At 39.6% G+C, this 11,899-nt stretch overlaps 1 protein-coding gene across 4 annotated transcripts in view; it reads left to right on the top strand.

Annotated features, from left to right (window-relative positions):
- Positions 1 to 11,899, top strand: part of LOC138783143 (polyamine-modulated factor 1-binding protein 1-like) — a 279,398-nt gene that overhangs the window by 244,472 nt on the left and 23,027 nt on the right. For all 4 annotated transcript variants that reach the window (XM_069957440.1, XM_069957441.1, XM_069957443.1 and 1 more), the window contains exons 23-24: positions 898 to 991; positions 3,538 to 3,608. In XM_069957440.1, coding sequence (XP_069813541.1) covers positions 898 to 991; positions 3,538 to 3,608 — 165 coding nt within the window. The remainder of the gene's footprint in view (positions 1 to 897; positions 992 to 3,537; positions 3,609 to 11,899) is intronic.

The following is an 11,899-nucleotide window of genomic DNA, read 5'->3' as shown; positions in this document are numbered from 1 at the left end:
TATAAACAGAGAACAGGTCATAAAGGAAAGACTGAGATTTCTCATATTTTCAAATCCATTCCTAGCTTTGGCTTCAATAATCTGTCAGATGAATCTCTCTGTGTAAACGCATTGCTGGGAGTCTGAGATATACCACCTGACTTATCATTGATTACAGCTGCTGCCCCCTCCCTCCCCCTGCAGCTCTTTCTCCTTTTCTTGTCTATTATGTTTACACACAAATTTGTCACAGTCTCACCAGGAAGTCATTGACCTCACCCCCTCCTCCCCTCTCCATCTCTACACCAATCGCAGTGAGAATTGCTTCTTATTGTCATACCCCAGAGCCAATGAACAGTTGGTGGAATCACTGTGCCAAACATTCCTATAAGGTTTATCGAGAAGATGTTGTATCTTTAGAATCGATTAGATCATAGTGAATTAAATATGGCCGAACACCTCTCCCACATAAATAACTTTATTCCCCTTTAACTGTGTCATTCCCCTGTAATGGTGTGTTTACAGACAGTTATCTGACAGATTCTTGAAGCCAAAGCCAGGAATAAATTTGAAATGAGAACAAGTCTAGAATAAGTCTATTTATAGTCTATTTCTGGCTTTGGCTTCAATAATCTGTCCGATAAATTTGTCTGTGTAAACACACCATTAGTCTTCCTTTAAGTTGACAGCATAATGTTACAAATGCATTTTACCATTGGTACCACTTTCCTTGTCTACAGAATCTGACATTGATAACTCTGATCGGATATTATCACAGTATGTAGGGACATGACGGTTATTCAAATATTTCCAGGAGGAAAAAAAAAAAAGCCCTAGAATTCGTTACTAGGAAATGGAAACTTTTCATTTAGTTTATTTTGTAAGTATAAAATGTATACCCTTTTAAATTTTTTTTAGTAAATTCCAAAAAAGAGAAGAGATGTTGTCTGCGGCGGTTAACAGACTTAAATCAGAGATGGAAGAGTTGAAAGAGGAAAATAAAAAACTAAAGGTAAGAATGTCCCTGTATGTATTGGAGACCAATTTACCAGCTCCGGGTACACTTATGATTGTGCCTCCTGAACCACAAATACATGGGCACCCTGTCAATATCGGATGCTAACGTATCTCTACATGGACCACATTTACTGTACCTCCATGGCTCCCACTTTGTCAGGTATTGAATACATTACTCCATTAGCTATACAGTATATGGAAAATGGCTGGCTGTAGCTGCAGCTTAAAAGGGCTTGACTGGCTTAAGACCACCCCTTTAACTGGAGTAGAGGAGGGGGATGTTTTGTTTGTCATAACACAGTTGTGGTAGTACAGTACTTGTGGACTGTAGATTGAAATGTTTTTATATTTCAACCTAAAGTATCACTGTCATTTAATTTTTTTTGCAGAAATCAATAGTCCAGTCGATTTTAAGAAACTTTGTAATTGGGTTTATTAGGCAAATATGCCATTATCTGCATTCAAAAAGACTTTCCCCAGGTCCCCCCCCCCCCTCCTCTCTCTCATTCACTGCTCATTATCAGGAAATCTCGACTCGTTTACATCAGATGGGCCCTGTCCGTTTAATAGGGGCTTAAAGCATCAGTGTCCTATATCTGGTAGTAGATCTACATCTACTGTTCATTAGAGGTGAGCGAATACGATTTGATCGAGATGGTATTCGATCGAATATTGGAGTAGTGTGACGAATACGCAGGAAACATTCAAAAGCCCTCCCATCGCAGTTCCTTAATCCAATCACCATGCAGGGAGGCCGTGAGGGACCCTGGGAGTACACATGCAGCGCGAAAACCGCGTCTATTCTCATTGGAAGGCTGAACCACATGACCTCGAATATTTAATAATTGACTTCCGCCTCTCGACCGCAGATGCGCTTTCAACCTAGCCAGGGAAAGATCTTGGAGCAGGGAGAGCGTTTAGTAGCGTTTTAGGCAGAATTACTACTAAACCCAAAAGTTCTTTTCTGGGCTAATATCCAACGAAAAAGTCATTTTTGAATCAAAAGCACTTCTCAGTGCTAAGACATAGATGATATAACAGCAGCATCAGCATCAGCTGTATTCATTCCAGTACCCTGTGTGTACAAGTGACTTATAGTGTCCCTGGTTTAGCCCACTAAGGGCACATAAACGTTATACATATTGTGCCAGTTGCCCAGTAAAAGGCACGTGATACCTATTGTGCCAGTTGCCCAGTAAAAGGCACGTGATACCTATTGTGCCAGTTGCCCAGTAAAAGGCAAGTGATACCTATTGTGCCAGTTACCCAGTAAAAGGCATGTGATACCTATTGTTCTAGTAGCCCAGTAAAAGGCACGTGTAGCTATTGTTCCAGTAGCCTAGTAAAAGGCACGTGTAGCTATTGTTCCAGTAGCCTAGTAAAAGGCACGTCATACATACTGTTCCAGTAACGTTCGTACAGCATGATGCGTGATATGCGCGAATATTGTGACGCTCTACGGACGAACATTGGAATCGCGTATGTAATGCTGCACAAGAAATACAAAGGAAATGTGTAAACGTTGCCGTAAACATTCGTAAAGCGTTCGCAAATATTTTTCATTTGCAACTGCGGAGAGTGGCATTATACTGCGATTTTGGGATGTTGGGTGCACCCAGGCATGCTCCCCCTGATGTCCCAGTGTCACTCCGGAGGTGTTGGCATAGTTTAGGGAGATCTCATGGGGGACTTGGTGACCTCCAAGTGGTCGGATTTAGGTTTCCAAGTACCGAGAATTTTTTTCCCATAGACTATAATGGTATTGAATATTCTTTCAAATAGTCGAATCTCTGTGCCTATTCGATTCGAATTCTCGAAAGTCGAATATTTCTCTACTCGCTCATCTCTACTGTTCATCTTAATGTATGTAACACCTTGGAAACTTGTATTGTAGGGACCAGAGTCAAAGCGTTGATAACCCTTAAATGTTTAAAATTGTCTTTAGTTTTGATATGTCACATAAACATATGAAAAGTTTGGATTGATCAGGCAAGTGTTGAGCTTCCCACTGATCTTTAGATATGGACGTTAGAAGCACACGGCTAGGCACTTTACTCCACGTCTTGACCATCAAACCAGATAGTTACACTCCATGAAATTATAATGGAACTTCTCTGCTGCAATGAAATAGATAGATTGATGTGATGGGGAGTGAAGCGCTCAGTTGTTCACTTCTTCTTGCTCCTAGTGATCGGTAAGGGTCTGAACACCCAGACCATTAAGACTGAATGTATTGGTCAGAAACGGATATTTCTAAGTAGAAAATGGTTAGGACAAAACTAGAACATGTTGCATTGTCCCTGTAACTGTAAAAATGTTTGCCTGCGTAACAGTCTCTAGCTCAATGTGTTGTGTAAAAAAAAAAAAAAGATAAAAAAGATTTTGATTTGTTGTTTACCACGCAGACCCTAGAAAGGTAATATTTTCAGTTTAAAATTAGGGAAATAAAATGGGGAAAGCAGCGCCAACATAACAATCTCACCCGCTAGCCTTAAAATCAGTATGCCTTAATGCTCACAGCCATTTAATGTTTTTTTTCAGTTTGTAAAGGAAAATGGTGTTGAACAGCGAGCACTACTTTCAGAACTTAAAAGACAGCTGGAAACACAAGAGTAAGTACCTGCATGCTTTTATTTCATTTAAAAGTCTGATCCGAGCCGTATTTCATACTGAAAACATCCTGGAGCATTGCTAATAACACAGAGAATACAGACGGAAATGCAGATACATTCTATTGTTACCGCTGTGGATATGCATGAGACACACAGCCTGTCAGCCATTCCTTTCTTTCTTTTTCTTCTTTTTTTTCTCTCTAAAGGTGAACAAGAATTAGCAAATCATATCAGTTATATAATTCCAGAATGCTGATTTAATTAAAATTCGAAATATTGACAGCAGTGTTTTCAGTGGCAGGTGTACACGTATGTTATGGTTTTTGTGTTGGTACCATCTCATTGGGCACCAAGAGTCCCACGACTCTTGGTTGTGCCATAGACAAAGAGGAAGATTTATCAAACATGATGTAAAGTGAAACTGGCTCAGTTGCGCCTAGCAACCAATCAGATTCCACTTCTCCTTCCTCACAGATGCTTTGGAAAATGAAAGGTGGACTCTGATTGGTTGCTGGGGACAACTGAGCCAGTTTCACTTTTTACCATGTTTGATAAATCTCCCCATATGTGTGTAGTCTTCATCAATAAACTGTAAATAATATCAGTTTGTTCTGCATATCATGAGGATTTCTAACTTTATAAAATTAACCCCTTAAGGTCAAAGCCAATTTTCGTTTTTGCACTTTTGCTTTTGTACTTTTGATCACAATGATGCGTTTAATTCAACTTTCTAATTGACTTAACACAGCTCCCTGACACTATTGTTGCGTCAGGGATCATGTTAACCCTGGCTACATCTGTATGTTTAAAAGGCCATAGAACTTGCATTTTTTCACCGAGAGACCCATATGAGCACTTATTTTTTGCGAAACCAATTGTACTTTGCAATGACAGGCATTATTTTTTCATAAAATATGCTGCAAAACCGGAAAAAAAATCATTTGCGCTGTCAAATTGGAAAAAAATGGAATTTGTTTGGATTTCGGGGAGTTATGTATTTACGCCGTTTGCCCTATGGTAAAACTGACTTGTTATGCATGTTCCTCAAGTTGTTACGATTACTACGATATGTAACATGTATAACTTTTATATTGCAAACACACAAAAACACAGAAAAATGCAACAGCTCACCGCAACAGCAAGATACAGACCCACCATAGACATGAAAATAATTAAAAACAGCCCCCCCAACTGCCCAAAAAATTCCCACAAAAATAATGAGTCTCTTGGTTACTATTTGCAAACAGCGTAAACTGCCTCACCACGATAAGGTGGACTCATATCGAGGCAGACCCTACACTGTATGTACACTATGGCCTCTCCATGGCGTATAACACGCCTATGCTCTGGGCATGCAAGATCCGTCTAATACCTGCAAAAATAATTGCATCACCTGGGTGAGACAGGTGGAGTGCACGACCAAATAGAGGCAGCCACTCCCCCAACTGGAAAACAGAAAAAAAAGGAAAAAATTAGTCAGCTCTCCTAGAACACTGTTCACACTTTTATATTATGTGATGGCTTTTAAAAAATTCGAACCATTGTTAACAAATATATGTTCCTTAAAATCGCTTAATTCCCAGGCTTATAGCGCTTTTATCCTTTGGTCTATGGGGCTGTGTGAGGTGTCATTTTTTGCGCCAAGATCTTTACTTTCAATCGGTACCTTGTTTGCACATATACGACTTTTTGATCACTTTTTATTAAATTTTTTCTGAATTTGATGCGACCAAAAATGCGCAATTTTGCTCTTTGGAATTTTTTTGCGCTTACACCGTTTACTGTGTGAGATCAGTAATGTGATTAATTAATAGTTCGGGCGATTACATGCGAAGCGATACTAAATTTTATTTATTTTATTTATTTATTTTTTAATTATTTATAAAATGGGAAAAGGGGGGTGATTTGGACTTTTATTAGGGGAGGAGATTTTTTTATTAATAAAAACACTTTTTTTACTTTTCTTTTACTGTAACTAGAAGTTCCCCTGGGGGACTTGTATATACGCAGCATTGATCTCTCATAGAGATCAACGCTGTGTATATACACAGCAAAGATCCATCAGATCTGTGATCCATTGCACTGGCCTGCTGCAGGCCAGTGCAATGTATTGCCGAGCCGGGATCAGCGTCATTGCAACGCTGAGGCCCTGGCCGGCCAGAAGAACGAAACGCATCGCGGGGGTTTGACAGCTGCATTGAAGTGCTTAAGTAGCCGGCGTGACAACGGGACCCGTGTTGGCTAATAGAGCCGGGAGCGGTGCCGTTCAGAGCGGAGTTCCGGCGGGACCCCTCTCCAAACTCCCCCTGCGGCACCATGACGTACCAGGTACGTCATGTGTCGCTAAGCGGTTAAACATTGAAATAGGTAAAAAAAAAAATAAATAATAAAGCACATAATAGGCTATTAAATTAACCTCTTGAGGACACAGTGGCTTTTAAGGGGCCTTAAAGGGGTCCTCTTGAGAAAAAAAATGTTTTGAAATCAACTGGTGTTAGAAAGTTATACAGATTTGTAAATTACTTCTACATAAAAATATCCAGTCTTCCAGTACTTATCATCTGCTCTCTGTCCTGACATGGTTCTCTCTGCTTCCATCTCTTTCTGTGACAGAAACTGTCCAGAGCAGGAGAGGTTTTCTGTGGGGATTTGCTACAACTCTAGACAGATCCTGACATGGACAGCAGAAAGAACAGTGTCGGACTAAAAAAAAATACGCCACTTCCTGCAGGACATACAGCAGCAGATAAGTACTGAAAGACTTGCAATTTCTACATTTTTATTTCTCCAGGGTATCCCATTAAGGACCAGGCCAATTTTCATTTTTGCATTTTTCTTTTTTTTTTTCCTCCCCACCTTCTAAGAGTCATAGCATTTACAGGGCTATTTGAGGGGTCATTTATTGTGCCATAGTCTATAGTTTTTAGTAGTACTATATTAGTGTACATGGGAATTTTTGATCACTTTTTATTAATTTTTTTTCTGATAATGTGACAAAAAAAAATCAGCAACACTATTGTTATATTGTGCTAGATCTGATTGTGCGCGCTGCAATAGCAAATATGGTTAATTAATTATTTGTGTATTTATTATTTTTACATGTTTTATTTGTAAACTGGGGGAGGGGGAATTTAAATTTTTATTTTGGGAGGGGCTTTGTCATGTTTTCAATTATTATTTTTTTTTACACTTTCCCATTGGGGACTATTACAAGTAATAATTTGATTGCTTACACTGGTCAGTGCTATGCCATTGCATAGCATTGATCATTATTATTAGCGCTCTTCTCATAGAGTCTGCCTGAGCCGCTCTTGTCACTAATGCTTCCCATTATTGACGGAGTGGAAATAACCTTTACCCTTTAGAAAGCAAGTGCAGCTTGCTTCATAGAGACGCTAGGCTTAATGGCATACCAGTACGTCATGAGTCCATAAGAGGTCTAAGGGGCTACTGAGGATTAGAAAAAGCACATTTACATTATTGCAAATAGCACCACCACTGTCCCGAGGGTGTAAGTGTAATTCAAATTTTTTTACTTTAATTGAACTGAGCTGTAATACTAGCCCCAAACTGAGGACAATAGTGGTGCTATTATCATACTCAGAGCTGTAAACATGGGCAGATAGCTGATAAGGAAATGATGTAAAGATGTAAAATGCTCAAGAGGCTGTGCTGAGCTGCAGCATGCACCCCCCCCCCCCCCTCCATCCCTCTCTGCCCTGCATGATTGAGTTAAACGGCTCAGTGTTGAAAGCCAGTGCTGGTAGGAGAGGGAGTTGGCATGTATGCTGCAGCTCAGTGCCACCTTTGCAGCTCTTACTCGTAAGAGTAAAGTGTCACTCATCTTATTTTGTGGTACCACATTTTCTATATTAAAGGGGTTATCCAAACTTACAAAAACATAGCCACTTTCCTCCTGAAACAGCACCTTTTCTGTTCTCAGTTTGGGTGTGGTTTTTAATCTCAGCTCTATTGAGTTGAATGGAGCTTAAAGTGTCACTGTCGTGACTTTTTTTTTTTTTTTTTTCAGAAATCAATAGTCCAGGCGATTTTAAGAAACTTTGTAATTGGGTTTATTAGCCGAAAAATGCATTTTTATCATGAAAAAAAGCAGTTTCAAGCTCTCCCCCCTGTCTTCACTGTTCTCTTAAGGAGAGAGCTAAATAAAAGACCAAAACAGGACAACAAAGAGTAAATCTACAAATCCATCACCCTCTATCTCCTCTGACAGTCACCACTGACCTCTCTGAGCTGTGATTACAGCTGTCACCCAGCTCCTTGCCTGTAATCCTCTGTTATCTGCTTTCTGCTGTCAGCTAACTCCCTCCTTCCTCCTCCCCCCTCACCTCTCTATAGAACAGACTGGGTACGTCTGATGCAACAAGTCACAATTTCCTGATTTTTTGCAGTGGATGGAAAAGAGGAAGGAGGGGGGACCTGGATAAGGCTTTTTAAATGCAGATAATGGCATATAAACTCAATTACAAAGTTTCTTAAAATCGCCTGGACTATTGATTTCTGAAAAAAAACTAATACCGCACACAACCTGGGATCAGGGGTGCCGCTGTTTTTCCAAGAAAGTAGCTGTGCTTTTTTTTCTCCTCCTTGATAACCCATTTAAAATTAGATGTTTTTTAAGGCATGGGTTTTGAATCAGAAATCCTTGTGGTTCTTACCTGTGTGCACAAACCCTAATGATCTTTTACACAAGCAGATAAGTCCCCTAAATGATTGTTTACCAATTGTTTGTGGTTTTAAATGATTGTCATTTACACATTAAGATAAATTGCTCCAAAAATGTGTTATTTTGATCTCTTTAATATCGTTTAACTTATCGTTCATGACTTAAAGACCAGTCCACACACCAGGGTGAGGCTATGTTCACACTACGTAAGTTCCGTAGTAATAGTAAATCGGCAACAACAGCCGTGATTACTACGGAACTCACGTAGTGCTGCAGCTGAGGGAATCCCGGACGGAGTGTATACACATAGGGGGAGATTTATCAAACATGGTGTAAAGTAAAACTGGCCCAGTTGCCCCTAGCAACCAATCAGATTCCACCTTTCATACCTCACAGACTCTTTGGAAAATGTAAGATGGAATCTTATTGGTTGCTAGGGGCAACTGAGCCAGTTTCACTTTACACCATGTTTTATAAATCTCCCCCATAGTATACACTCCAGCCAGGATCCCTAGCGGCGCCGAAAAAAAACAACTGACATGTCAGTTTTCTGCTGCTGCTGTTCATTGAATAGTGGCCGCAGAGAACCTGTCAGTTCACACAATAAAGCGTGCGGCTCTGGCATCCCAATTCATTAGAAGTTAAGATCATCTGGCCGATACTGCAGTACCGGCTGGGATGACTTTCCCTAACACGGAATGGCCGGTGTCTTAAGCCATGTGAACATGGCCTGAATCTGCGAAAGACTGTTAAGATGAACCTAATTGCGAAATATCATTGAACAACCAGTGATGACTTTAGGAAATAGATTGCAATTAACAATTTATCAGTCGTTGTTTGATGTTCAGCGTTTTCTGCATGAGCAAATAATCGCTAAGTTTCGATGGATTTCATGAATTGTTTAATCACTACATGTAAAAGGACCATTAAGCGTTTAAAACAGGTATCCAGGATTATATAAAAAGGTGAAATGTGACTAGATACAGCCCATAAGCAAGACTGCCGTAATTCTGGGAGGGAATTTTTTTTTTTATGACATTTTTTAATGACACCAGATATATTGATATAAGAGTCTTCTATAAAGACTACAAGATGAGGAGGCCAGATGTCTTTTCAATAGGAAGCATGTAATAGTGGAGAATATCCAGCCTGGCCACCTCATCGGCCGCACTCTATGGAGGTGATACTGTAGAATTAAGCCTCCTGCTATTGTTAGGGAAGAGCTCAGTATTCCACTGCTCCAGTTACTCATCTCCACGAAATTACATTAAACTTGCAGCCGGCACATAAATCATCTCAAAAGTGAGGAATTGAGGCTTGGAAATTTAATAGAATCTAATTGTGGGGTTTTCACGCTGCACTTTAGTAAATTGTGATCTTAGCATAAAAAAAAAACAAAAAACAGTGGCCCGAGAGCACAGGATTTTATTATAAAGATGTCAGCGTTAGTTGGAAACATGCACATATTTTTTATTGGATATTAACGCTTCCAGTGATCAATGGCGGTGTGTGGAGTACATTAGAATTTGTTTTTGATCAGCAGAACGCAATTATTCACCAAACTCAAAACAGAAGGCAAACTTGTAAGAGAAATGGAAGAGTTATGGCTTTCTTACAGCGCAGGTAATTTTAATATAGACGAGATTGGTCCAAGTCCTGCAGTTTGGACTGATAGATCATCTCACACAACTATCATTTCAATAATCTCAATGACAGTGCGGCTCTGGATACTTGGTACACTATTATAAATTAAATTTACGGCAAATGTCATCGCCGAGAATACGGAGGAGAAATCTGTCATTTGTGTTTGTGGAAGTTAAGATAGTGGGGTGGGGAGAAGAGGAAGGGAAAAAAAATTTTAAGATTCTGTGACAAAAACATAACAAAAAATGATGTATATGTTGTGGCGATATTACCAGTTGTATGCAATTTCCTTTTTCCATTACAATTTCATTAATATACTGGAGTCACAACTGAGTGTGCTATAGCGGCACAGCATGTTCTCAGAAGAAATAAGCACATACCTAGATGCCCAGTGATAAGACGAAATGGCAGGTTTGCTTCTTGAAGCGGAAACGGACGCTGCTTTATGTGACAAATTTGCTTCAGCTCAAGCCGGAATGTGAGGATGGCAGCCATGTTTATCCAGCGCTGTTCTTTAAGGATTCTAAAATACACTTTGGTAAGAACTGTGAGGCAAAGCACAGCAGGTAGCAATAGGAAATGCTGCAGACATGTTGCAGCTCTGATTAGAACACGGCTGAGTTAAGCACGGGGAGATGGAATATACATCAATAGAAAGGACATTTTCATCTCGTTCTGAGGACTGTATTCCACTGTTGTGTTTTTTTTTTTTTTTTTTATTTCCTCTCTCTTTTATTCTTACTGTAGAATAATCATTCTCTTTGAATGTTACCTCTTTACCCTAACATAGCAATATAAGGAAGGGGGTACGCACACAGAGACCACCTTGACACGTTAAAAGAAAATGGTAATGAGTCACATCTAAAAGATTATTTAAAAGGAACCTGACACATTAAAAATGCAACCCGACATGTAGGCGGTGTGATAAAAAACAGGGAGAGCTGGGCAGATTGGTATAGTTTTGTAAGGAAGGTTCCAGGATAATTTGTCATCTATTGAGGTAACTCTTTGCATATTGTGGGCCACGTAGTGATGTGGGTGGAGCTGTTCAGTGATTGACAGCTATCTGTGTACAAGTGTGCCTGTAGAAAACTGTCTATCACTGAGTAGTACTACCCATTTGACTACTTAGCCCAGAATGGGGACTTTGCTATCCTAGTGAAAATAACCTAACATGTAAGAAATTACTCACCCTCGGGTGTACTAGCCCGGAATGAGCAAATTAGTACTGTTGGTCGTCTTTCTTAACCCTTTAAGGACGGGGCCAATTTTCGTTTTTGCATTTTTGTTTTTTCCTCCTTGTGTTTAAAAGGCCATAGCACTTGCATTTTTCCACCTAGAAACCCATATGAGCCCTTATTCTTTGCGTCACTAATTGTACTTTGCAATGACAGGCTGAATTTTTGCATAAAGTATACTGCGAAACCAGAAAAAAATTCAAAGTGTCCTGAAATTGAAAAAAAAAAAACGCATTTCTTTCATTTGGGGGGAATGTGTTTTTACGCCATTCGCCCTGGGGTAAAACTGACTTGTTATGCATGTTCTTCAAGTCGTTACGGGTAAAATGATATATAACATGTATAACTTTTCTTTTATCTGATGGCTGGTAAAAAATTCAAACCATTGTTAACAAATATACGTTCCTTAAAATCTCTCTATTCCCAGGCTTATAGCGCTTTTATGGGGCTGTTTGAGGTGTCATTTTTTGCGCCATGATGTTTACTTTCTATTGGTACCTTGATTGCGCATATACAACTTTTTGATCGCTTTTTATTACATTTTTTCTGGATTTGATGCGCAATTTTGCACCTTGGAATTTTTTCTTTGCGCTTACGCCATTTACTGTGCGAGATCAGTAATGTGATTAATAGTTCGGGCGATTACGCACGCGGCGATAGCAAACATGTTTATTTATTTATTTACTTTTATTTAAAGAGTATGTACCACCTGGTACATCCTCTTT

This window comes from Dendropsophus ebraccatus, chromosome 2, assembly GCF_027789765.1.
Source record: "Dendropsophus ebraccatus isolate aDenEbr1 chromosome 2, aDenEbr1.pat, whole genome shotgun sequence".
NCBI lineage: Eukaryota > Metazoa > Chordata > Amphibia > Anura > Hylidae > Dendropsophus > Dendropsophus ebraccatus.
This window is presented reverse-complemented; position numbering and strand designations above follow the sequence as displayed.